Consider the following 26,143-nt stretch of genomic DNA (forward strand, 5'->3'; position numbering starts at 1 on the left):
CGGGCCCCCCGGCGGAGCCGCTCCCGCCGCCGCCGCCCCGCCGCTAGCGGCCGCCGCCAGCGCCCAGCACCAGCTCGCGGTTTAATCGCTCCACGGTCGCCTCAGACACAAAATGGCGGGCGCCGAGCCCACCGCGCATGCGCCGGCCCGGCAGCCGCGGCCGCCGGAGGAGGGCGGGAGGGGGAGAGCGCCTCCGCGCGGGGCACCATGGGAGCGGTCGCTGGGCGCCAACTTCAAATGGAGCGGCTTGGAAGGGGGGCGCGCGCGCGCGCGCAGCGGGGAGGGCGAGGCCGTGACGTCACGCGCGAGGGCGCCGCCGCCGGGACGGTCCGGCGCCCCCTGGCGGCGGCGCAGGCGCAGCAGGAGGAAAAACTCCCCTCAGGCTGAGCGCCGCTGCTGACGTCACACGTTGCTCGGCCTGCTGTGGCCAACTTGTGCACAGGTCCCCCTTGACGTGGCACAGTGACGTCAGGGCCGCCCTGGGCGGGGGGCTTGTCATTCTTGGCCACGCAAAGGGTGCCTGCAAAGCTCAGCTGCCCCTTTTCCTGGCACCGCATTGAGGGCGAAAGCCTAAGCTTGTCTACTCAGAAGTAAGTCCCATTGTCTTCAATGGAGCTTACTCTCAGGAAAGCGCAAAGGATCGTTGCCTGAGGCTGCAGTCCTATGCCCGCTTTCATCACGCAGCATGTCATTGGTCTGCGGAACTTCTTGCCACTGGATGTGGTGCTGACACCTGACCTGGCTGCCTTTAAAGGGATTGGACAGATTTATGGAGGGGCATACTCAACCTCTCGGTTTTAGTAGTAGACTGCCTCAGAAGGTCAGGTGCAAGGGAGTGACACCAGGAAGTGTCACCAGGGAGTGGTCTCTGGTGGGCCACTGTCTGATACAGGAAACTGGACTAGATGGGTCTTTGGCCTGATCCAGTGGGGTCTACTTATGTTCTCATAACTTTTCTCAAACAACTCATCCTCTCTTTGAAATGGCAGCGTGTGATTAACATTTCAAGAATGCTGTTTACAACACCACCTTGTCCATATTTGGCAAGAAGACCAACAAGACGGCAGACTGGTTTGAAGCCCACTCTGAGGAGTTGACACCAGTCATTGAGGAAAAGAGGAGAGCTCAAGCAGCATACAAGGCCTGTCCCAGTGAGTGCAACCTGCAGGTCCTCCGAGCTGCTCGCAGCAAAGTCCAGCAGACTGCCAGGAGATGTGCTAACGACTACTGGCTCCAGTTCTGTTCCCAGATACAGATAGCAGCTGACGCGGGCAACATCAAGGGGATGGTATCAAGCAGGCCCTAGGACCAACACAGAAGAAAATTGCCCCTCTGAAGTCTGCCGCAGGCGAAGTCATCCAGGATCAGGCACAACTGATGGAATGCTGGGTACAGCACTACTCTGAGCTATATTCCAGAGAAAATGTAGTCACCGAAGAAGCGCTGAACAACATTGAGTGCCTGCCTGTGTTGGAGGAGCGTGACAGTGAACCAACCCTAGAAGAACTTCACGTGGCCCTGGACTCACTTGCCTTTGGCAAGGCACCTGGAAAAGACAGCATCCCTGCTGAAGTCCTAAAGTGCTGCAAAGAGATCATTGTCACTGAGCTGCATGAAATCCTCTGTCTCTGCTGGAGAGAAGGTGGAGTACCTCAGGACACGAGGGATGCAAACATCATCACGCTGTACAAGAACAAAGGCGACAGAGGTGGCATCTCTCTCCTTAGCATTGTAGGAAAGCTGTTTGCCCGAGTTGCACTGAAGAGGCTCCAGGTACTTGCAGAGAGCGTCTATCCAGAATCGTAGTGCAGATTCCGAGCCAACAGGTCCACCACTGATATGGTATTCTCCCTTAGACCGCTGCAAGAGAAATGCAGGGAACGACAGCCACTCTTTATAACCTTCATAGATCTCACAAAGGCTTTTGACCTGGTCAGCAGGGACGGCCTCTTCAAGATTCTCCCCAAAATCAGATGCCCACCCAGGCTCCTCAGCATCATCAGATCTTTCCACGAGGACATGAAGGGCACATGAAGAGTCTTTGATGGCTCCGCATCAGACCCCTTTGACATCCGAAGCAGAGTGAAGCAGGGCTGTGTTCTCGTGCCAACCTTGTTTGGGATTTTCTTCGCTGTCCTGCTGAAGCAGGCCTTTGGAACTGCCACAGAAGGCATCTATCTCCGGACCAGATCAGACGGAAAGCTCTTCAACCTCTCCAGACTGAGAGCAAAGTCCAGCTGAAATGTCTGCGTGACTTCCTCTTTGCCGACAATGCAGCTGTCACCACCCACTCTGCCAAAGATCTCCAACAGCTCATGGATCGTTTTAGCAAGGCCTGCCAAGATTTTGGACTGATGATCAACCTTAAGAAAACACAGGTCATGGTTCAGGATGTGGACTTACCTCCCTGCATTACAATCTCTGCGCATAAACTGGAGGTTGTCCATGACTTTGTGTACCTTGGCTCAACGATCTCCGACACTCTTTCTCTTGATACCGAGCTAAACAAGCGCATCGGTAAAGCAGCTACCACATTTTCCAGACTCACAAAGAGAGTCTGGTCCAACAAGAAGCTGATGGAACATACCAAGATCCAGGTCTACAGAGCTTGCGTCCTGAGTACACTTCTGTACTGCAGCGAGTCATGGACTCTTCGCTCACAACAGAAGAGGAAACTGAACTCTTTCCACATGCGCTGCCTCTGACGCATCCTTGGCATCACCTGGCAGGACAAAGTTCCCAACAACACAGTCCTGGAACGAGCTGGAATCCCTAGCATGTATGCACTACTGAAACAGAGACGCCTGCGTAGGCTCGGTCATGTCGTGAGAATGGATGATGGCCGGATCACAAAAGATCTCCTCTATGGAGAACTTGTGCAGGGAAAGTGCCCTACAGGTAGACCACAGCTGCGATACAAGGACATCTGCAAGAGGGATCTGAAGGCCTTAGGAATGGACCGCAACAGGTGGGAAACCCTGGCCTCTGAGCGGCCCACTTGGAGGCAGGCTGTGCAGCATGGCCTTTCCCAGTTTGAAGAGACACTTGGCCAGCAGTCTGAGGCTAAGAGGCAAAGAAGGAAGGCCCATAGCCAGGGAGACAGACCAGGGACAGACTGCACTTGCTCCCAGTGTGGAAGGGATTGTCACTCCCGAATCGGCGTTTTCAGCCACACTAGACGCTGTTCCAGAACCACCTTTCAGAGTGCGATACCATAGTCTTTCGAGACCGAAGGTTGCCAACTTTCGATTAACCTGTGGAACGCCCTGCTACAGGATGTGGTGATGGCATCTCGCCTAGATGCCTTTAAAAGTGTATTGGACAGTTTTCTGGAAGAAAAGTTCACCACAGGTGACTAGCAGTGATGGATATGTGCAACCTCCTGGTTTTAGGAATAGGTTACCTCAGAATGCTAGAGTAAGGGAGGACACCAGGATGCAGGCCTCAGGCTACGGCGTTTGGGCCTCTTCAGCCTAGAAAAGAGGTGCTTGAGGGGGGACATGATTGAGACATACAAAATTATGCAGGGGAAGGATAAAGTGGATAGAGAGATGCTCTTTACACTCTCGCATAACACCAGAACCAGGGGACATCCACTAAAATTGAGTGTTGGGAGAATTAGAACAGACAAAAGAAAATATTTCTTTACTCAGCGTGTGGTTGGTCTGTGGAACGCATTGCCACAGCATCTGGTGATGGCATCTTGCCTGGATGCCTTTGAAAAGGGATTGGACAAATTTCTGGAGGAAAAATCCATTACGGGTTACAAGCCATGATATGTATGTGCAGCATCCTGATTTTAGAAATGAGCTACATCAGATGCAAGGGAGGGCACCAGGATGCAGGTCTCTTGTTATCTGGTGTGCTCCCTGGGGCATTTGGTGGGCTGCTGTGAGATACAGGAAGCTGGACTAGATAGGCCATGGCCTGATCCAGCGGGGATATTCTTATGTTCTTATGTAAGGCATCTGGTGGGCCCTTGGGAGACACAGGAAGTTGGACTAGATTGGCCTTTGGCCTGATCCAGCAGAGTTCTTCTTATGTTCAGCTGACAAGGAAGGGCACCAGGATGCAGGTCTCTAGTTGTCTTGTGTGTTCCCTAAGGCACAGAAAGCTGGACTAGATGGGGCCCCTTTGACCTGATGCAGTGGGGCTCTTCTCATGTTCTTATGGGAGTAAACCCCATTGAACTTAGTGGAACTTATTTGTGAGTAGACACGCATAGGATTGTGCTGCCACTCAGAAGTTAGCGAGTCCCACTGTCTTCAATGAGGTGAGCGCACATAGGATTGCAGCCTTACATTTTTAACAACTCCCTCTTTAGAGCCCAATCCTAAGAGTTCTGAGTGCCAGCGCTGAGCTCCAGGACCGGCATTGGATCTCATAAACAAGCCGTAAAGCGGGGGTGTCAAACATAAGGTCCTTGGGCTGGATGTGGCCCCTGGAGGCTCTATATCTGGGCCTTGGGCTCTCCCAGCACCACTATCAGCTGCTCTCAGGTGCTGATCTGTGCTGAGGTGTCACTGCTGAAAAGGCGGCCTGCCTGATGATTGGACTCTCCCTTATCTTGAAAATATGATCAATATTTTGATATTTTCTCTTCTGTCATTTGCAACCAAGAGTTCCTTAGTGAGAAAAAAGTGCTTATTTCTGGTCATTACCTGCTTAATGGCATCACGTCCTGCTTAATGACATCTGGAGTTCAGCAGGCATCATGAATGCTCTTCAACCCTCTGTATAAATGAGTTTGGCACTCCTGCCACAAAGCATGTTTACAGCACCTGGTGTGTAAGGAGTGCCAGCACCAAACAGCCGCTGCCCAGAGCAAGGGAAGAGCTCCAGGCAGCAGTAAAGTCTTTCAGGGCAGGGAGAGGGTATGGGGAGGAACAAGTCCAGGAGTGATAGGAGTGATCTTATTAAAGATCAATAAGTCACCAGGCCCTGATGGCATCTGCCGTAGAGTTACGCGTATATGCAACTTGCCCCTCAAAACGGCCACAGTGCCAGAGGATTGGAGAATAGCAAATGTCACGCTGATCTTTAAAAAGGGAAAGAGGGGAGACCCGGTAAACTATAGGCCGGTCAGCCTAACATCTATACTGGGTAAGATGGTGGAATGCCTCATCAAAGATAGGATCTCAAAACACATAGACGAACAGGCCTTGCTGAGGGAGAGTTAGCATGGCTTCTGTAAGGGTAAGTCTTGCCTCACGAACCTTATAGAATTCTTTGAAAAGGTCAACAGGCATGTGGATGCAGGAGAACCCGTAGACATTATATATCTGGACTTTCAGAAGTCGTTCGACATGGTCACTCACCAAAGGCTACTAAAAAAAACTTGACAGTCAGGGAATTAGAGGACAGGTTCTCTCATGGATTGAGAACTGGATGAAGACCAGGAAACAGAGAGGGGGTGTCAATGGGAAATTTTCACAATGGACAGAAGTGTAAAGCGGTGTGCCCCAAGGATCTGTCCTGGGACCGGTGCTTTTCAACCTCTTCATAAATGACCTAGAGACAGGGGTGAGCAGTGAGGTGGCAAAGTTTGCAGACGACACCAAACTTTTCTGAGTGGTGAAGACCAGAAGTGATTGTGAGGAGCTCCAGAAGGATCTCTCCAGACTGGCAGAAGGGGCAGCAAAATGGCAGATGCGCTTCAATGTCAGTAAGTATAAAGTCATGCATATTGGGACAAAAAATCAAAACTTCACATATAGGCTAATGGGTTCTGAGCTGTCTGTGACAGATCAGGAGAGATCTTGGGGTGGTGGTGGACAGGTCGATGAAAGTGTCGACCCAATGTGTGGCAGCAGTGAAGAAGGCCAATTCTATGCTTGGGATCATTAGGAAGGGTATTGAGAACAAAACAGCTAATATTATAATGCCGTTGTACAAATCTATGGTAAGGCCACACCTGGAGTATTGTGTCCAGTTCTGGTTGCCGCATCTCAAAAAGGATATAGTGGGAAAAGGTGCAAAAGAGAGTGACTAAGATGATTACTGGGCTGGGGCACCTTCCTTGTGAGGAAAGGCTACGACGTTTGGGCCTCTTCAGCCTAGAAAAGAGATGCCTGAGGGGGGACATGATTGAGACATACAAAATTATGCATGGGAAGGATAAAGTGGATAGAGAGACGCTCTTCACATTCTCACATAATACCAGAACCAGGGGACATCCACTAAAATTGAGTGTTGGGAGAGTTAGGACAAAGAAAAGAAAATATTTCTTTACGCAGCGTGTGCTTGGTCTGTGGAACACCTTGCCACAGGATGTGGTGACGGCATCTGGCTTAGATCCCTTTAAAAGGGGATTGGACAAGTTTCTGCAGGAAAAATCCATTACAGGTTACAAGCCATGATGTGTATGCGCAACCTCCTGATTTTAGAAATGGGCTATGCCAGATGCAAGGGAGGGCACCAGGATGAGGTCTCTTGTTGTCTGGTGTGCTCCCTGGGGCATTTGGTGGGCCGCTGTGAGATATAGGAAGCTGGACTAGATGGGCCTATGGCCTGATCCAGTGGGGCTGTTCTTATGTTCTTAACTACAATTCCCAGGAAGCCTTGCAGGTCTCTTGTGATCTGGTGTGCTCCCTGGGGCATTTGGTGGGCCGCTGTGAGATACAGGAAGCTGGACTAGATGGGCCTATGGCCTGCTCCAGTGGGGCTGTTCTTATGTGGCGTGGCACTGGCAGAGCCCTGCTCTGCCTTATACTATTCTCTGTATCAGGCTGAAAAACCTGACATAGAGGTTCTCAAGTCTGCACTGGCAAAGTAGGTGGCACAGACTTGATAAGCCCCATTGTGTGGCCCGGAGCTTTCCTGGTGAAAGGGAATGAAAGTCCCTTCCCTGAGGAGATCTCTGGCCACCTCAGCAATGCCACTGGATATAGCGGTCACCATTTTGGTGCAGCTGCACCACTGGTGCAGCTGGGAATAGGTTTGAACTGTTAATGAGGCAGAAACACAATAGGCAAAGTTTTCACCTGTAAATGTAGCCATCTGTGTTGGGAATTGTAATGATACCTGTTGAAGGCAAGGGCTGTGGCCCAGTGGTACAATGCTTTATTTTGCATGCAGAAGGTCCCAGTTTCAACCCCGAGTATCTTCAGATTGGGTAGAGCAGTGGTTCTCAAACTGGTGGATCATGACCCACCAGTTCATGTAATGCTTCCCCCTTCCCTTTAAGGGGTGGGGAAAGGGGAGGGAGGCAGCAATGCGATCCCCAGGATCGCATCGCTAAGGGGGGCGAGGGGGGTGCTTTGCACTTAATTCAAGAAGGCAGGCTGCAGGAGGTATGGGGAGGTGTGGGGAGCCCTGCGCAGAAGGTCTCTTCTTGGTAAGGGGAGGTTTGTTCCCTTATCTTGGGGCTGCGTTGGTGCTGGAAAGTTGGATAGGACTGGGCCCTAAATCCATTATAGCTGTATCTGGTCTGGGTTGACAGTTCTAAGCTAGATGGGCTTATTCAGTATCATATGGCTTTCTGTGTCTGTTGAAAACAAATAAACAAAGATCCCCTGGGGGCTGGGGATAAGAATAGGCCCTCAGTTTGGCTGTACTTGTCATAAGAGGCAACTAAACAGCCACCAGGTAGATGGGACTCCTCAGCCTGGGAAGGCAGCTCATCTGAGAGGAGGAAAACTCTGATCCCAAACCTCCACTGCCTTGTGGCTACATCCAGTTATGGAAAAGGCTTCAGGAGTCAACCTCAAGGCAAAATCTGGAGCCGGAGTCCCTGAGGCAGTTCATGGCTGAACACAGTCACGTTCTGGCAACTCCTGCGATGCTGCTGGAACCAACTGTATTGGCCTCTACCTTTCCATTGGACCATTTCAGTGATGTGGAGAGGGGGGATTTGCTGCACGGAAAACAGTCTATCCTCCATATCTACTTTACCCAGGTTTCGCATACTGGAGAGAACACTCTGTTCCAGAACCACCATTCAGAGTGCGATACCATAGTCTTCCGAGACTGAAGGATGCCATTCATTCATGAAAACAAAGGCACCTCCAGCAGAAAGCAAAAGCGGTAGGTAGTCGTCACTGTATTGGGCATACTCCACAACCTTTAAAAGTCAGGCCGAGATCTGCCCTTCCCATCCATCAGTGGGATGCGGAGTGCAGCAATTGTTTTTCAAATGCCACTGAAATGTTTGCCACCTGCCAGGCATAATGGAAAGGCAGATAGACAGGGGCCCAGGGTGGGAAGGATCACAGCAGGTGAGTTGGTGTCCTCTCTGTATGGATGTGCACAGCATAGAACATGTAGCCTAAAAATTAAATGCAACCCACTCACCAGCCTCCCCAAGCCTCTCAGGTGGGCAAAGGTGGGGGAGCATTTGATTCGAGGCATTCGTGAACTCTTATGCCACAATAAATTCAGTGTCATTCTGGTGCCATTGCACTGTGTATTGTTGATTTTGCTCTTTCCAGCACATTGGGGAAGGGCAACTTCTGGTTCAAAGTGATTCCAGGTGTTTCAAGAGAAACATGTTATAAGATTTGGTTGTTTTTGCTACACTGTTGTGACTTTGAACAGTCACATTTCAGTTTAAAAACAGAACTCAGGGTCTAAAGTGGGACAGCAGACAGGAGGATGGTCATGAAACTGTGGACCCATACTGGGGGCAACTGGTGATGCATCCTAGGGCTATAATCCTATGTACACTTAGAAGGGACTGAGGCTGCAATCCTAACCAATTTTCCAGCAGTGACCTAAGGGCAATGCAATTCCAAACTAAGGGGACAAACATTGCCTTACTTTGAGGAGGACCCCGTTACTGCCCCCCCAACTACAGCATGCAGCACATGCCCCACTGGCACACTGTGCCAGTGCTGGAAAGTTGATTAGGGTTGCGCCCTTAGGCTGCAATCCTATCCACACTTACCTGGGAGTAAGCCCCATTGACTATAATGAGACTTACTCCTGAGTAGATGGGCACAGGATTGGTGTCTAGGCCCATTGGCTACAGTGCTACTTGCTTCTGCATAAACATGCTTATGGCTCTGATAATGTGTTGCTGCATTTTGCTATGCTGGCAGTTCTATGCACACTTCCTTGGAGTGGGGCTTACTTCCAACTAGACATGTATAGTATTGCACTGTATGTGAAACCTTTTTCATTGAAAAGTGATATAATATACATATTTTTAATACAGCAATTTAGAATCTGTGGCTGTAAAACTAAAGTGACTGGAATGAACACGTAATTTTTTAAAAAAGAACTTTCTTCCATTTCAATTGCAGCAATAAAGCACTACTCTGCCTCTACCTCTGTATTCCAGGTTCATGATTACAGGACCTAGTGTAGTGTTTATCTGAGCTCCAAATCAGCTTTCAAATTTCTCCTCCAAAGTGAAATCACCAAGTGGACCTAGAAAAGCCACTCCCTCCAGGGATGAACCAATATCATTTGGCATCTGATGGGATGTGCCAAATGCCTCCCCTCCCTTACCCGCAGATGTTCCAACTTCTGCTCCTCCCAATCCCTGGGCTAGAAAAGAGAGAGGATGTGACGGAGTGGAAAAGGAAGTGAGGAAGAGAGTGGGGGGGCTCTCATTCTTTTCCATTCCATGGAGTGAAAGGAAAAAGAGCAAAAGTGACGTCACGTTTGCAGATGGAAGCAGTGGCCCTGCCTCAATCTATTGCCCTGGCTGACTGCCTCAGTTGGCCTCATGGAAGGGCCAGCCCAACTCCTTCACCTCAGGCCTCCCAGCTGCAGTATGGGCATAATGTGCATCTTACTGGGTCATCACATCAGGATTACAACGAAATATGTGGAAAATACTCTGAACATTTGACAGTACCATATAAATGTTTAGCATTATTATTAATTAGCACTGGCCTTTCCTAACTAAGAGGGTATTGGATTGTCATGAGGTTCTTTTCTACAGTGAAAGGGGCTCTTAGGAAGGAGACGTGAAGTTTTATTCAAAAGAGCAGTGCTCTGCTTGGGGGAGAAACATGCAATTTTATTTTGTTTGCTGCATAATCTCCCTTTGCATCCTTTGCCAAGGGGTGGGTTGCACTGGGCACTTCTGCCTTTAGAGCAAATGCTGCAGCCCCTTGAAAAGAGACAACCTGCCCTACAATACAGTACCTCCCTCTCTCTGTTGGCAAACACTTTGCCAAGAGAAGGGTCTATCATACAGTGCATGCTATTGCGGACTGCCTCCTTTCAAGGGATTGTTGACTATTCACTGCAAGGGCCAGCCTATTCACAAAGCTGACTTAGGTAGCAGAGGGCAAGCCCCACTGGCCTTCATCACTTATCCCCCCAATCTGGACTTGAAAAGGAAGAGGGAAATGGTGTGGGTGAGAAGTGTGGAAGAGAGAAGAGTGATTTTTCTAGCCCACCACTCTCCTCTCCTACACTTACTCTCTGTCCCTGTTTTCCTTTTTGAATCCAGGGAGTGGGAAGAGAAGCAGAAACTGTTACACTGAGTAAGGAGGATGACATTTGGACATACTGCCTCAGGTGCCAGGAGGTTTGGGCCAGCCTTGGTCACTGTCTGCACTGAGATTCAGCAATGAGATTTCCTGGGTTGTGTTTTTTTTTTTTGGGGGGGGGGGGGGGAAGGGGTTAGACAAGAAATTAAGTTTAGATGGAGAGTCCCTAGACCTGTGTCCTAGGGGAAAAGTGCATCTGAGAAGCAGAAGTCTGTTCACAGAGTTCAGTGTGTAGCATGAAGAGCATTTATCTGTACAGTCTTAAAATGTATTTACTTAACCTATTTTATAGTCTGTTACTCCTGGCAAAAGTCCACCTGAGGCAATTTATATCCACAAAAAGGATGGTTTAAAAAAGGAGCTTCTATCATCAGGTTCCATCAAACCCACCGAGAAACTGGGTATAGCAGAAGTGGATATGGAGAAGGGGGTTGCTTTTAGAAATGAACAAAAAGTAAGACGCTGGGGGATATTTTGCCTTTGTAATAATCCTTAACTTCAAAAAAATGGGCTGGGGGTACAGGGATTGGAAGCTTGATGACCAGCAAGAAGAAGGCAGAAGCAAAATGAAAAATTCATTTTTGCTCAATGTTTTGATTCTCCTAAATAAAAGCTCCCGTTTCAGTTGTGTTGGGGCATGGCAAGCCCACCCATCAGGCCAACTGGGATTGTTGCCTCTCCATCTGTAGGTTGGCGGAGAGGGTACATGCTGCTTGCCTTCATCCACCTGTGTCTGCCACCTTCTGCTGCTGAGAGTCAAAAAGCAGAACATAAATGTGAAGGGGAGAGAGATGGGCTAAAGCAGTGGTTCCCAAACTGTGAGCCACTGCCCCCAGTGGCCTCTTCTTCCTGACTCTCCTAGGCACCACCATCATGGATCATTTCCCTGCTAGTAAGTGGGATCCCCCAAACCACCACCTGTCTCTAGATTTGCTAGCCGGAATGGCCCAAGCCCAAATGCTGCTTGAGATGGGGCACAAATATCATTGCATATTATATAGTTAAGTCCTTCTAAATTTATATATGCTTCCTCTTCCTAGCAGCTTATTTGGGGGTCCCAGCCAGGGTCCTATCTAATGCTATAGCATCGGGTACTTCCAGACACCTAACTGCATGTTTAATTTTAACTGCCGCTTGGGTGCACACTTCCTGGGAGTAAGCCCACTAAATGAAATGGGAAATACTTCCAAGTTAACATGCATAGAACCATACTGATTCCTTTGACAGTGGTCATGCATTGAATTGAGCTAATGTTTTCAGCAGGCATCGATAAGGAATTGCACATTTTCCATGTCTTTTTCCTGATTTTAGACAAAAAAGATGATTGATTGCACACATGGTCCTTGGGAGTTCCCTCTTGCATCTAGAAAAAGCTCCACCCACCTTCTGGTTTTCCAGGTGATGAAACAAAAAAATCCCCATGCCTTGATGGTGTGGCTCTGGTGACATGAGTCATCCCAAGGTGGTTTTAGCCATAAAAGGTTTCGTAACCCTCAAGATTCCCAGCTATCAGGGAAGTCTCACGGCAGCATTCAGCACAAACCATCCACTCACTCACTTGCTCAAATTGCTTTTTATTTCAGGCTTAAAGTCAAAATTAGCCAAACCTCTCAATAATTACATTATATATATATTTATATATATATGTAGATATACAGATAAATTTATAGAGACTTTTATATAAGAAAAGGGAGTTTTGCTTTCTGCAAAACACCCCTCCTGCTGTGTAAATAAAAATAATAAAATAGCCCCTCCAAAAAGGTGGCAGCATTTGCCTATTCGTGTCTCTTTCATCTTCCACAGCTTCATAAAAACAAACCTCCCCCTTCCCCTGCAGGTAGATAGAGAGCTGCCTCCTGTAATCTCTCTCTCTCTTTCTCCCCCTGCCCAATAGTGAGAGGAGTTTGCAGGTCAGGAGACACACCATCCCTTGCAGAATGGAGCTCGCTCCAGTTCCCTGCAGTATTCACAGTCCCAGAGGGTGGAAAACCCAGGCAAGAGGAAAACAGACTGGACACTTACAGTGGGACTTCAACACACACAGTTCATTATTTCAAGTGGGCAATAGCCTTGGCTGCTGAGGACAGTCTGCCACAGCCCTCCAAGCCCATTTGTTTCAGAAAGGTGCATGTCTATTCCAGGGGCCAAATTCTCAGTCCCCTCAATCCAGTAGGCTTTTACAGAAGAAAGAAAGTGGGGCCTCTCAACTTCCCTGCATAGCAGCCAGTGGGCCTAGGAAAAGGCATCCTCTGCATAAGGCAACGTGCTAATACTGCTCTGTGTGTGTGAGACTGTGTGGGCGCATGCACCAAGGGGCAGGGACTTCCCCAGCCTGTAGCATGCTGGCTTGATTCCAGTCCACGCAAATCGGCCTGAGTTCTGTGGCATGCAAGGTCTGTGCCTACAAAAAAAGATCCACAGGGAGGTCAGTGCCAGTGCCCCTCAGAACGCAGTGCTGGCCATACTCCCCGGGGCAAAAATGCGTGGCAAGCTGTCCAGGGACTCTTCCAGCCGCCGGTGAGCCGATTTTCCATCTTCCCCTGTGGACAAACAGACTGCAGTCAGCTGCCAATTAGGAGACTTGTTTATCCCAGTCTTTGCATGCAAGTCCAAGCAGGTTACTAGGTCAAAAAAAATTTATACTAGCCTTGCAGCCAAAACACATGACTTGAAAGAAGCAGGAGGGGGGAACCAAAACAAAAAAGCACACATTAATAAAAGTCGTTGCCTCGGAGGTGATGCTTGCTTGCCATGGGTAGCTAGGTAAACGGTACAGACAGGACTGATTTACCCTTCAAACTTTGGTGTGTTCAAGACTGCTAGCTGACAATAGTCTATTAAGATTTTCTTGAATTTGGAATACAAGCACCCAAACAGTTAGAACTAGGAAGTTCACCATCACAGTAAGGCGATTGTTAAATGTGTTTTAAAATTGGTTAAAATTTCAATGGAACCCTAAAATCAGGGCCCTACTCAAGACAAAATACAGAGTGCATTAAGCATTTTAAAGGTCAAACCTATTGTGAAGAACTGGTGCAAATATATCTATATCTGGCATGTTCACCATCCCCTAAGCAGCAGCTCCACTCTCTAGGCTCCACGTGCGTGTGTACACAGGCCCCTTGGTAGTAAATAATGCTTGGTGTATAGCAAATTAGCCCATCTTGCTGCTTTATGGGGTTTTGCCGACATCTGGATGCCTGCATTCCATTTCTGGTCCTTCATGATCACAGAGGTCAAGCTAGATGGGCTGTTTTCGCTGCCTTGTTGGCAACTCTCTGGGCAGCTTTCAGTCTGTTTTCCAAGGCTATATCCTGGCAGCACTTTCTCAACCTGCCAGTTGTGCAATTCTTCATCCACTGGATGAAGAAAGCAGGATCTGGGATCTCAGGAAGCTCCTGATCCTGGAAATGTGCTCATGGGTGGGGCTTGATGACCAGCAGGTCTTAGAGGTGACATGTCTTAAGCTGCAAGGAAAGGGGAAATCAGTTGTCAGCTTAGTAAATTTGGGCAAACCTAGCATGATCCAGCCCAAACAGCAATCACAATTAATTTAGGACTGGAAATGGAGGAGGTGAGAACAAAAGCCCTAGCTCCTTGGGCTAGTGACAGTCAAATATTTGTCCAATCGGTCAAGTATCTAAAGCAGTAATTTATTAGAACAATGACACAGAACAGAAAGAGCTAACCCATTTCTGCCTGGCCCACAGATGTCCCTGATGCATATATGCAAAGTTGGGCAGAAATGGTATAATTATAAAAATTACAGCCTTCCATATGATGGCAGTCTCTCTTATAGGCTTTATAAAGGAAGATGCCAGATCCTCTTAACTTAGCAGTTCCCAAACCTACTGGCGCCATGACACCATTCTCCCACTGTGTCCTTCTGGGTGCTGCCATCTTGGATTTTGTGCAATCCAAGGTGGCGGCGCCTGGGAAGAGGATACTGGGGATATCCCACAACACCCCTGTGAGTGAGCCGCACCTCAATTTGGGAACCACTGCCTTAACCCAATCAATTAGAGGGTAGCATTCATAGCTTTGGGTGCAGAGGATCCCAGGTATGCTCTCTGGCATCTCCAAGTAAGGCTGGGAAAGACTTGCATCTAAAAGAGCCAATCTGTGCAAGACAAGGCTGCACGAGGATGAACCAGTGGGCTGACGCTGCAGAAGGTGTTCTGAGTGACTCCAGGGCACTCGTGATGACCGCTTGTCTGCATTTGCTTCCTCCTGGACCTTGTCTTCCTGCTCAGACCTGCCAGCACAGAGCCAGTAAGAGAAGGCAGACCATGTGATTTAATTGGCCCAGCTCCTCAGTGACAGATGTAGGCACATGTGTTCCCAGCACCAGCAAGACACTTTGCTATTAAAATGACCCAAGAAGCAATACAAAGAAATGATGGTCTGCAAAGGCATTGTTGACAACACTTGTCTATAGTCCAATCAGTGGTCAACAGGTCATCTTCCTAATCTTACAGTGAGTCTCAAAAAAGTCACAATGAGGTTGCAAAAGAAATAGGTGCCTGAGAGAACACAACATCCACTGTATGTTTCAAGCGTCCTAAAAATGGAACACACTTTAAACTGGCAAGAGAAGCAGCAGTCACGTGCCCTTGTTGAGATAAGGAACTAGGAATATCAGAGAGATGGTCAGGGCTGACCCTCAGAGCTGAAAGGACATGACTGGACACACGAGTGAACATTCTGCATCACATCACAGCTCCATCACATATGTGTCATTTCCTCAGCAACAGTGACACAGGACACACAAGAGCCAGAACACAGGTGCACTAGCGGGAAGGTGAGATGCCTACAAAACCTGGCGGTGCCACAATTCAGACAAAGACCCAGTGAGATGAGGCTGACCGGGTCTGGGACAAAAAGATACTGGTAAGACATGCAGGGGGGTGAAAAAAGGGAGGACGAGCTGGCTAGTGCATCCAGACCTGTGCAGCTGCTGTCATGACGCAGAAGTCTAGATGGTTCTGTCAGTGCCATCTAACAAACGATAACAAACAACGGCTTAGTTCTTTCCACTCTCAGCATCCTACATCACCTTGTTCCGTGAGCAAGCAGTAAGGCAGAGCATGGGAGGGGCTTTCCTTTCCTTAGCCGAGTAACTAACAGAGGCCAAGGGTCAGGGAGAGAATATAACTCAAAACCCAAATCTTCTGTGTCCCAAGCCCAGTCAGGCACTGGCCTAGAACTGGGGGGACCTCAGTCCAGTGAAACTCACTGGGAGGCCTGGGGCCAGTCAACATGACTCAACTGAACCCGCCTCACAGATTTGTTGTGAGGACAGAACAGGGTGGGGGGAGAACCATGAAGACTCAACCCTAAGCTCCCTTGGAGGAAGGGTGGGATAGAACACTAAGGCTGCAATCCTATCCACACTTACCTGGGATTATTATTATCCTATTAACTATAATTGGACTTACTTCTGAGTAGGCATGCATAGGATTGGGCGCTAAGAATAGCAGCAATGGCCTTTGTCTGGCCTTCCCTCGAGTAAACTTTATGATAGCACCCACATGCACCCAGTATGCCCCCTCAGCTACAAGAGGAGGCATTTGACAAGGGTGGCAGGTGGGGGACACACAATGTTGTCTGGGGGGAAATGAACACTCACCACACAGCATCAGGCTCTGCTTGGCAGCTTCCCGCACAGCCTCCTTATCGGTTTGGCACAGATACACCAGCTGCTCGATACTCTCCTTGGCCTGTTAATGGGGTGTGGTGGGGGTAGAGGATAAAAAAAAGTTGATGTTATCAGGTTCTAGCTCCACCTCTTCTGCATGGAGAACATAAAACCCAATGCTACAAAGCAGGTAGAGGACTAAATTTAAAGGGTGGAGCACTAATGCACATGCAGGCTGTGGGAGGGCAAGAGATTATTCTGGGGCAAGTGCCCACTCCCCCAAGCAAGGAGCACCTCTCTCCTAATGCTTGCACCATGCAAGGTCACTTCCTTTAAATGCTCAAGCCCAGAGGGGCAAGATATCTGTAGATGATCCAACTAGCAGACAGCATTCCAGTTCATTTTACACACCAAACCCTGCCCTTACCTTAAGACAGCCCAGAGCAGCGCAGGCAGCAATCCGCGTTTGAACCTCTTCATCCTCCAGCTGCTCAAGGTAGCACACCAAGGCCTGAGGAAGACACCCAAGTCAGCCTGCTTCTGCCCGCGGCAAGGCAATCCCTTCTCTATACCACAGACCTTTACGCCAGTTTGAAACCCGTTTAGTGAGCAGGGTTCCCAACCAAGGGGGAACTGTAGTTCTGCCAAGTGGCTGGCAAAGGCCAGCCAAGGAACAACACTCACTGCTATCGTCATATCTTTGCAGCTCTCACAGTTCTCTGTGACAAGTGAAGGAAGTTACAGTAGCTTTGAAATGCAAAGCCTCAAGACCTCCATGCGCGTCTCCTGCATGGCAGATCCACCTCTCCACCTTCCATTCTTTAGGAACAGCACAGCAGATACTTACCCGCTCGCGGAAGCTGGGATTTTCTGAGAGGCTGCGCAGCTGCGCCGACACGGCCCCCACCACTTTGCTGTTTCCTTCGACAAGGAGCAAGCTCATGGCTTTCAGCCCATCTCTGTGGAGCCGGCTCTCAGGAACACGCTTCAGGGCCCTCAGGACCACGTCCTGGTCATCCGAGTTCAGGTTCTGTGCCAGCAAAACTGCAGGGAAAGGCAGGACAACTGCCAGCATGAACCAAGAGGTGTCCAACCAAAGTTAGATTAAGGGAGAAGTGACAGGCAGCCCAATCCTAATCGACTGGCCTGCCCCATATCCAGAGTGGGATTGGGGCCAGTTGCGGCTCAGCCCTGGGCAAGGGTAATTCCATCCCCTTAGCCCAGGTAAAGCTACAGCGGCCCCAATGGGGCTCAAGAGCTGCTCCAGGCCACCTGGGTCCAGGATTAGGATCCGGCACAAATGCCACCCCCTGCCCACCCACGGGCCCGCCCACCCTCTGCCCCCAACCAGGAATTTATATGCCTGTGCAGATTATCAGCTACAGTGGCTCCCCCAGCAGTCTGCTAAAGCAAATGAGTAAGTTGTACAGGTTAGCCCTCGGTATCCATGGGGGATTTGTTCCCAGACCCCCTGCTGATATGGAAATCTGCAGATAACTGAATCCACAGGTGGGCGCCACCAGAAGACCTTCAGACAGTGACCAGAGACGTTCTGAGGCATAAAGAGGTCATGTGTGGCCTCTGCGAGCCTCAAAAAAAGCCTCCCAGAGGCTGCTGAGAGGCACCCAGAAGTACCTCTCAGAAGCTTCTGGGAGGTCTTCTGAGGCTTGTGGAGGTCACACAGAACCCCCCCCCCCCGCATGCCTCAGAAAATTTTCCAGGCGCAACCAGAAGTCAGTTCCTGTCATGGCTGGGAGGTTTGGCGAGGCCCTCCAGACTTGGATTGCGACCTGTAGGTAAGTCAAATCCGCAAGTCCCAAATCCACAGATAACGAGGGCCCACCTATATGTCCATGCAGGGACCTGAAGGTTGGTCTCCCACCTGTAAATCCAACACTCGACTCTTCCCCTGCACATTATCTCTTATCAGAACATACGTGAATTGCCTCCATTGATGTTACTTCTGAGCTTATGTAGAGGATAATGATCACAGAGTGGATTCGCTACGTCATTTGATCCATAACAGATTTCCACTTGTGCAAGTTGTCATTTGATATTGCAGCAGTCCAGTGACAAGAACACTTGTACAATGTACCTTCCTCTGCCAGCTCCAGGATGTAGGAGTCCAGTGCCAACACAGGAAGAGCCTCAAAGTAGCTCCAATACTGGAAGAGGGTGACTTGTTCAGCTTGGAAGCTTCCTTGGCGCCTGGGCAGTCTGCGTTGCAGAAGCTCTTCCACCAGCTTCACACACACTGTGGCAGAAAGGACGTATTAGTGCAACTCCTGAATGCTCAGTGCAAGCACTGAGGGGACTACAAAGATACCACAGTTGCTTCGAGTTTCTTGTTGAGACCAGGGCGGAGGCATTGGCATAGGCCCAAGAACTAGGACTGAGGTTCCTCTTTGGCTAGGACAGAACCTTCAAGTGGTGGTAGCACAGAAGGTGTTGTAACTTGTAATGAACACACACATCATAGGTCAGGTGACTTCACTGAAAAGAGAAAAAGGAGACCCAGATGCAGAGGACAGTGCAACACTGTTCTTGGGAGCATGGTCCTGAATGCCTCTCAAGACAAGAGAACTGCGCTAGCTCAGTGCCAAAAGACAGTCGAAAGATGCCTTGGAAGCCATCTGGTACATTAAGAACAAAACCAGTTCTTGAGCATCTGTCAGAAGCCAATGGAAATAATCCCCCATAAACTGGTGGTTTTCAAATACTCGTGGGACTAGCTAGAATGTGCAAAAGTTGGTAAGTTTGTAAAAAGCAAAAACAGCCTGTTGTCAACTGAGCAAACTCAGTGGCCCCCAAAAGCCACAGAACTCTGGCGAAAACAGCAGGACAGATGGGGGAGAGGGGAAGTTGAGCCTTTAAACACCTTGGAAGTGGCCAGGAGGCTGGGCAGACACAACATTTTGCTGCAACTTTTGTTCCCCCAGAACAGGGGTTTGTTAGGCACTATTCGGCTGTCCTCCTTTGTTCAGCTGTGCATCTCTTACTGATAAAATAAGCACACCACCCAGGAACCAGAAACTGGTATCTGGCAAGGAGTGCATGGAGGAGGTGGCAGATTAATTTGTAATAGCCCCAATAGCTTGAAGCACCCGCAACATCTGGGGAGATCTGAGAAGCCAGAGAGGGGCTGAGAAGGAGCTCAAACAGTCAAGGTGAAATTACCGCCTTGTCCTTCTCTCATGAGCAGCACAAGCAGAATTATAACGTTCAAACCGAACCATGAAAACTGCAGAACTGTTCGGATTGCAGAACACACAGTCTGGAAGCGGAGGAAGGAAGTACAAAGTGAGCACTACCTGTGTGCAAGGCACGCTCACCTGGATCTGCCAGACCTTGTTGGCGTTCGTTGATTTGCGTCGCATACCGGGAGCCGAGCGCCTGCAGGAACTTTTCCACGGGACAGGTATACACATTAGGAATGGCCACGCAGCTGTCCCAGAAGGGCAACACTCCCTCCTTCCATGCAGAAAACTGTACCACTGAGAGTAGAGATCCCACAGATTCAATCTGCAGCTGAGGATGACTGTAACAGCCACAGTTTCTCTTCTTGAACCACAATCTTAACGCTATTTCCCAAAAGACCTTTGCCCCCGTTGCTCCTCTCTAAAGTGACCCATAGGATAGTTATATTAGAAATATATACTAATAGATATCATTATGTGTATATAGAGTATATTATAAGTAACAATTGCTGTGCTCTACAAGCGTACCCACCACACTGTGGTCAGGCATGTCTTTTCCTCCCTAGGATCCAGCCGGAGGGACCAATTCCACAGGTTTGCAGTCAAAGCTGGCTGTGCACAGTGTTGATTGGTAAGTGGCTGTGCCACCACAATATGACCTCCCCAACCCTAAAATCTGTTTCACAAGCTCTTTAAAAGGCATGTTCCTAGCTTTGTTCCTCTAACGTGTGAACAATCTTCCTAGATCAAAAGAGCCCTTGCTGTTTCCTAAGATTTTAAACAAGAATTATAATAGCCAAGTATGGGAAGGAGTAGCCCAGTGGTGTTGAAACTGGGGCGTTGCGAAGCACCAGTCTGAGGGTCCTGGTCCCTTTCCCCTTAAGGGGCGGGGGCAGCCAGAAGGCAGGGGGGAGGCAGGGGCGTTAGCTAAACTGGGAGCGGTGCGCAATCGCTCCACGTTCCCTTTTGACCAGGCTGCAGGGACTGGGGTGCACCCTCCAGTCCCTGCAGCAGCCGACCTTGATTGCGGGGAGCTGGGTGCGAGCGCCTGCAGGGCTCCTCAGGTCAGGGAAAGAGAGTGGGGTGATCGCGCTCCGCTTCCCATTTTGCCGGGGCGCGATCACTCAGTTGTCACCTTCCCTGACCCGGGGAGCCCTGCCGAAGGTCGCACAGGGCTCCTCGCACCCCCGGGGGGCTGCAGGGGGCTTGGGCAAGTGCACCAAGCCCCTGCAGCCACCCTGAGCTGCGCAGTCCTGGGGATCGCGCCCCTGCCTCCCCCCACCCCCACAAAGACTTACTGTGGGATTCAAACTCCCTGCAAGTTTGAAAACTGCAGGAGTAGCCCAACTGAAATCAAACGGCTAGTTAAACTATGGCACGTGGCATTAATGCATAAAGTAACCCGATACATTTTTAATGTTTAGCAATACATATTGTTCTGCTTGAGAAGTTTTCAGATTGTACTGGAACAGGAAGCAACAAACGGTTTCAGGAAGGCCGTTTTTCTTATTATAGAAAGAGCAAAAAGGAGGCAAATTCACATAGCTTGGTAAAATATTAAGATTATATTTTATTGTTTATATATTATTACATTTTTTAGGTTTTGTTTTGCGATGGCTATATCTTGCTCATTAGTTCATATTTAAAAACCTGCATAATATTTGGATCATTTAGCCCAGTTTAGTTAATTCTAGGCATTATTTTATGGTCCAAGGGTATTTTTTGCTGATAGCAGTTCTGGGATACATTATCTAAATTTGTGCCAGATTCAACTGTGCCAAGTCCATCAGGGTGTGCAAAGTATCTCTTTTGTGACTCAAATAAATAAATAAATAATGGCTTGAATGACTGTGGGTGCAATCCTAACCCCTTATGTCAGTGCTTTCCAGCACTAGCATAGCAGTGCCAATGGGACGTGTGCTGCATCCTGCAGTTGGGTGTCACTTACGGAGGGCTCCTCAAAGCCAGGGAATGTTTGTTCCCTTACCTCAGAGCTGCATTGCCCTTTTGTCAGTGCTGGAAAGCACTGACATAAGGGGTTAGGATTGCGCCCTGTGGCACTGAACAGAGAAACTAAAAAAGGCTTTTTTAAAAAAAGACAGACAGTCTACCTAAGACTAGTGGGAAGGGGACTGAATCACTCGTATGTAATGCCTAACAGAGAAAAGGTAGGAAGAAGTCAGGATTACCCCTAGGAGAAAGACAGGCAGCACTGCTCTGATGTTTATTTGTACACTTTCAGGTCAACAACAGTGGGTACTACCTCTGAGAACAACCTCAGTCCACACTGCACCTTGCCAACAAATGCAAGACTGAAGACTGCGAGGGGAGTCCTTCCTCTCTAGTATCCGAGTGCTGCAACACCCCAGACTCCTCCTTGGTGCCACACCCTCTTACCTTCCTCTGCAGAGCCAGCTGATCCTGCCCGCTCCTCCACCAAGCGGCAGACCATCTCCAGAATTTGTGCTTCCCTTGCCAGCCTGTCAAGCGCGTACATTTCCTGGCAGCGGAGGGGTCCAAAATGGCCCAGTTTCTAGAAAGCAGTTGCACACATTAGGGGAGAAAGCTCAAGCCTAATTCATACTGTGCAACGTGTACAGGAAGCTAATTATAGCTAGCATGGCCAAACAAGTTGGTACCCCCATCAGATTTGCAGGACAACCTGAAGGGGCAGGTTTGTCTTCCATATCAATTTGTCTGAACATTATCATCCACTGACTGCCTCTTCCCTTCAGGGGCTTCGTGGGTGACTTCCAGAGCCTTTATAGTAGAGGCTCCCCAACTGTAGAAATGACTTCCCCAAACATATTCACATGGCACCTATAAAGATTTCTTTCACTCATGGGTGAGAACGGTCTTGTTGTTTAAAGCCTTTGGCAAATTTTCCTTGTTTGGAATTATTCTAAATTTGGCACCATTTGGCCAGAACCCAAATGCCCACTGAGCCTCATTCTGCACTCACCAGCAGCAGACGGTTGCAGTGATTCAAGTGCAGAACCAGCGCCCTGTCAAGAAACTCACTCCCGGTGCTCATGGGCTCCGTGACACCCTCTGAGCTCAAGCACCCAGCCGCGTCTTCAGCAACAGCCTCGCCTGTTCCCAGGACCCTGCCCAGAGGTGCTGGCTGTGAACTGCTGACCCTCCTGAAAACAGAAGCAAAAGGCATGAGAGAAGCATGTGCCTAGTCCTCTGGTGTAAGCAAGTCCCAAAGGGCAAAGTGCGGGCTGTGGTGGTTCAAACCCAGGACAAGCGCAATTGGAAAAACACCCCCCTATAGTTTTAGAAATATAGCTGAGACTTCCAGCATCGCTCTAGTGACAGCCTTAAAACATTCTACCTTCTGTTCCCTGAGACACTTTCTTTTTCTGAAATGAAGTAACTGTAAGCAGCAAAGGGGAAAATAGTAGGAGGTAACATCAAGCAGTGGAGACGCAGCTAACCTACTACTAGATCTTATATTTCAAAAACTGGACAAGAGAGGGAACCACTATTTTTTTTTTTGGGTGCAGCAATCTTCTTGTGTGACACCTAGCAGAGGCTAATCCAATCTTCTGAAAAGTTCCTGCACTCCGTCTCAAGACCACGGCTGGCCCATCCATGAGCCAACTGAGGCTGTTGCCTCAGGGAACAGCTTAGTGGGGAGTAGCTACCTCCACCTGCACACTCGCTCTTCAGCTCCTCCTTCTCCCTAGATTGGAAGTGAAAGAGGGGAATGGAGCAGAGGAGGAAGGAAGCTCTAGCCCACCACTCTCTCCTCCTCCTCCACACTTCCTCTTCCAGGAAGTAGGATGACCAGAGACTGGAACAACACCAGGTAAGGGTACACTATATTTGGAGACTCAGGGCCCAATCCTATCCAATTTTCCAGTGCTGGTGCAGCCATGCCAATGGAGTGTGCACTGCATCCTGTGGTGGGGAGGCATTCACAGAGGTCCCATACCTTGAGGAACATTTGTTCCCTTATCTCTGCGCTGCATTGCAGTTGCACCGGTGTTGGAAAGTTGGATAGGATTGGGCCCTCGGGCACCAGGAGGTCTTTGGTTGGGCATGCTCAAGTCTTTTATAAGGTGCAGACGTTGAGCCTTTTCTGTAGTGCAACTTTTCTCTTTCCCCCTCCCCTTTTACTCTTGCTTAACACCCAGTTTGAAGAAGTTTTCTGGTGTACTCAAAGCTGGCTGACTACTTGATATTTTAGCTGGTTCTAATAAGAAAAAGGCACACTCAGCTCTGGCCACTAAGTGGTGCTGTTGCAGCACTTCCTGCTGAGAGCCACCTGTCAAGCCAGGCCATAGTGTGGATCTGTTTCAAGGCAGCTGCAAGGACACTGTGGGGAAGGTCCCTCCGTGCATTGCTTAACAAGAATGCCAAACAAATACTTTAATTCAGAACAAGGCACAGTGCCCCAGCTGGAGATGGAAGCCACTGAGAAACCCTGCCCTCCTGAGCTGTGGTCCTTTATCCATAATCAGTTACCCTGAGGACACAGCTCTAAGCTCCCCCCTTCAGGCTCTCTTTTGCTAAAGCATGGAAAAGATACAGAATCAAAATGAAGGAGAGTTCCTAGGTCAGGACTGGGGCTTCCGACTCACTTTCCTTTCCTGCCTGAACTAACCACAGCCAACTGGCAGGTCTATGAAGCCATTTTAAATCTGCCCCTTACCAAATCGTAAATCAAAACATGGTTCAAGTGAACTAGCACAGACAAACAGAAAAAAGATGAGGTCATAAAATTTGAGGTATGAAGATATTCCACACTGGCTGGGTTCCGACAGCAAGTGAAACCATTGTTTGCACTAACCATAGTTAAGAACCTGCACTGTTGTATGAGTTTCTACATGTAAAATAGGCCAACTGGTTTTACTACTGTCTGTCTGCTTTTACTTCCCATCCACTCAGGGCTCTTTTTCACAAGGCCCCTCTTGTCCCTGTGGTGCAGAAGCACCACTTTTCTTGCGTACCATTTTTGTGGGCATCATTTTTCTAATTACCAAGGCTGCTGTGCACAGAAGTAGGCAATTGACCTGTTGTTCCTGTGCAAGGAAGAGGCTTCCTGAGTCGCTGCCTCCCAATTTCTCCTTGGTCCTACACCATGCTCTTTGGGAGAGCCAGGCACTGCAAAAACGATCTTGTTACCAGTGTGCTGCTGCCTCACTTCTGGCAGGGTCCAGTCAGCCAGACCAGTGGCAGGCAGTTCCCCTGGCAGTGGGGCCAAGCACCACCTGCTATCCTGTGAAGTGCCACCTAACACAACTGCTTCCCAAACTGGATAACGTGAACAAACCCCAAGGCAGACAAGCACCAGCTAAGGAAGTTGAAAGTCACAGGATCTCTTTGTTCAAACCTCACTGCTTTCAGGCAAGAACATTTCCTGTTCCTGTCACAGACAGACTGAGACTTTGAAATGCAAACTCCCACCATCTCCGCACCGCTTCAGCTCTCCTTTCTGCTCAGCCTGCATCTCATACCTCAGATTCTGGGGTCTTCGGCTCAGCATCTCACTCACCCAGTTTAATCCTCCCAAGCCTCTGTTCTGCTGCCTGGTGACCTGCCCTTGCCTGCCTCATCCTTACTCACCCGTCATCATCTCCCTCCGATTCATCAGTATCAGAAGCATGAAGGAAGCTGAAGCTCTCAAGCGCATGCTCCACCGTCAGGCTGGTGCTGGATGCCCGGCTCAGACACACCCCCTGCTTTTGCTGCGAGATGGAGACAAAGCAAAATACCAGACGCTCAAGCACACCCTGCCTTTTCTGGCTGGTCTGCCGGCTCGTGAGAGAAGGTCCCATGACCAGGCCCTTAAGCACCTTCTTTCCTGCCTCTGTGGCTACGGCCTCCCAAGGCTTGACATGGAAAACAGGCCCAACAACCCTGTGATAGATTTCTAATAAGAGAGGTGTAGAAAAGGTCTGCGAGCATATGAAAGGAAGAGCACATCCTCTTAATCGGAAGTTTTTTGTTCTCCTACTCTGGATGTGTGGGGTCAAAACTTGGACAAAACTTAGTGGGAAACCGATGGTGTCACTAGGGGCGTGCAGGCTGCACCAGGTGACACGCACAGGGGGGTTACACCACAACTGGCCAAAATTTTTAACATCTTGGTATCTTCAAATAATATCATGTTATATATCATTTGATGTGTAATCTCATGCAGAATGCAATGAAACAAACTGCGTTTAAACATCTCTGTTCTATCAAAAGTTATGGCCAAAAAACCAGTGGGGCGAAATAATGGTGCATCCCCATGCGCATTGCCTGGGGTGTTGCTCTACTCACTGCATGGGGAGGAGGTCCATCATGGGGGTGATGCGCTGGCCTCCCACACCTCCCATGCATTGGCCTTCTACACGCAAAAAACTGCTGGTGCCGGGTGCTGAATTCAGTCTCCTGGCAATCTCAGCATTTCTTAAAGCAAGCCAACTCACTCTAGCCCCTAGACCAGTTTCAACAACTGTGCTGTGGTACATTGGTGCGCCATGGGAGTTTTGGGGAGAGTCATTTATTAGAAGGGCCACTGGGGATGTAAGCCTGCCCACCAACTGTGTGGTGTGCCTTTACAATTTAGCACTTTGTCAGTGCACTATGAGATAAAAAAAACTGAAAATCACTGCCCTAGAGAACAATATTTAGCATCCTGTAGAGAGGCAATGTGGGCAATGGTTTGTGAAATCATAGACTGCATAGACATAGATAAGATATAGAGCTACTTCCCCCCCACCACACACACCTTCTCTACACTTTTTCAGTGTCCAAAACACCTTTTCACTCAACTCCTCTCCAGTGAGAGATATGTGCTCCTAGAATGTACTTCTCGCAATGGAGAAGGAATGAAGTACGAGTCACTTGAGCAGCCTGGGATATCCACG

The 26,143-nt window shown here is 49.1% G+C and overlaps 1 protein-coding gene across 6 annotated transcripts in view; it reads right to left on the minus strand.

Moving 5' to 3' along the window:
- Window positions 1-11,999: 11,999 nt before the first annotated feature.
- Window positions 12,000-26,143, minus strand: part of RIPOR1 (RHO family interacting cell polarization regulator 1) — a 115,271-nt gene continuing 101,127 nt past the window's right edge. For 5 of the 6 annotated variants that reach the window (XM_066636790.1, XM_066636794.1, XM_066636789.1 and 2 more), the window contains exons 14-22: window positions 24,855-24,976; window positions 22,243-22,423; window positions 21,678-21,813; window positions 19,416-19,577; window positions 18,179-18,337; window positions 16,931-17,127; window positions 16,511-16,594; window positions 16,075-16,165; window positions 12,000-12,985 (exon numbers count right to left, since the gene is read on the minus strand). In XM_066636790.1, the coding sequence (XP_066492887.1) occupies window positions 12,888-12,985; window positions 16,075-16,165; window positions 16,511-16,594; window positions 16,931-17,127; window positions 18,179-18,337; window positions 19,416-19,577; window positions 21,678-21,813; window positions 22,243-22,423; window positions 24,855-24,976 (1,230 nt within the window). In that variant the 3' untranslated portion in view covers window positions 12,000-12,887. Of the gene's footprint in view, window positions 12,986-15,391; window positions 15,444-16,074; window positions 16,166-16,510; window positions 16,595-16,930; window positions 17,128-18,178; window positions 18,338-19,415; window positions 19,578-21,677; window positions 21,814-22,242; window positions 22,424-24,854; window positions 24,977-26,143 lie in introns of all 6 variants that reach the window. The other variant, XM_066636792.1, reaches the window with a different exon arrangement.

Source organism: Tiliqua scincoides, chromosome 9 (genome assembly GCF_035046505.1).
Source record: "Tiliqua scincoides isolate rTilSci1 chromosome 9, rTilSci1.hap2, whole genome shotgun sequence".
Taxonomy (NCBI): Eukaryota; Metazoa; Chordata; class Lepidosauria; order Squamata; family Scincidae; genus Tiliqua; species Tiliqua scincoides.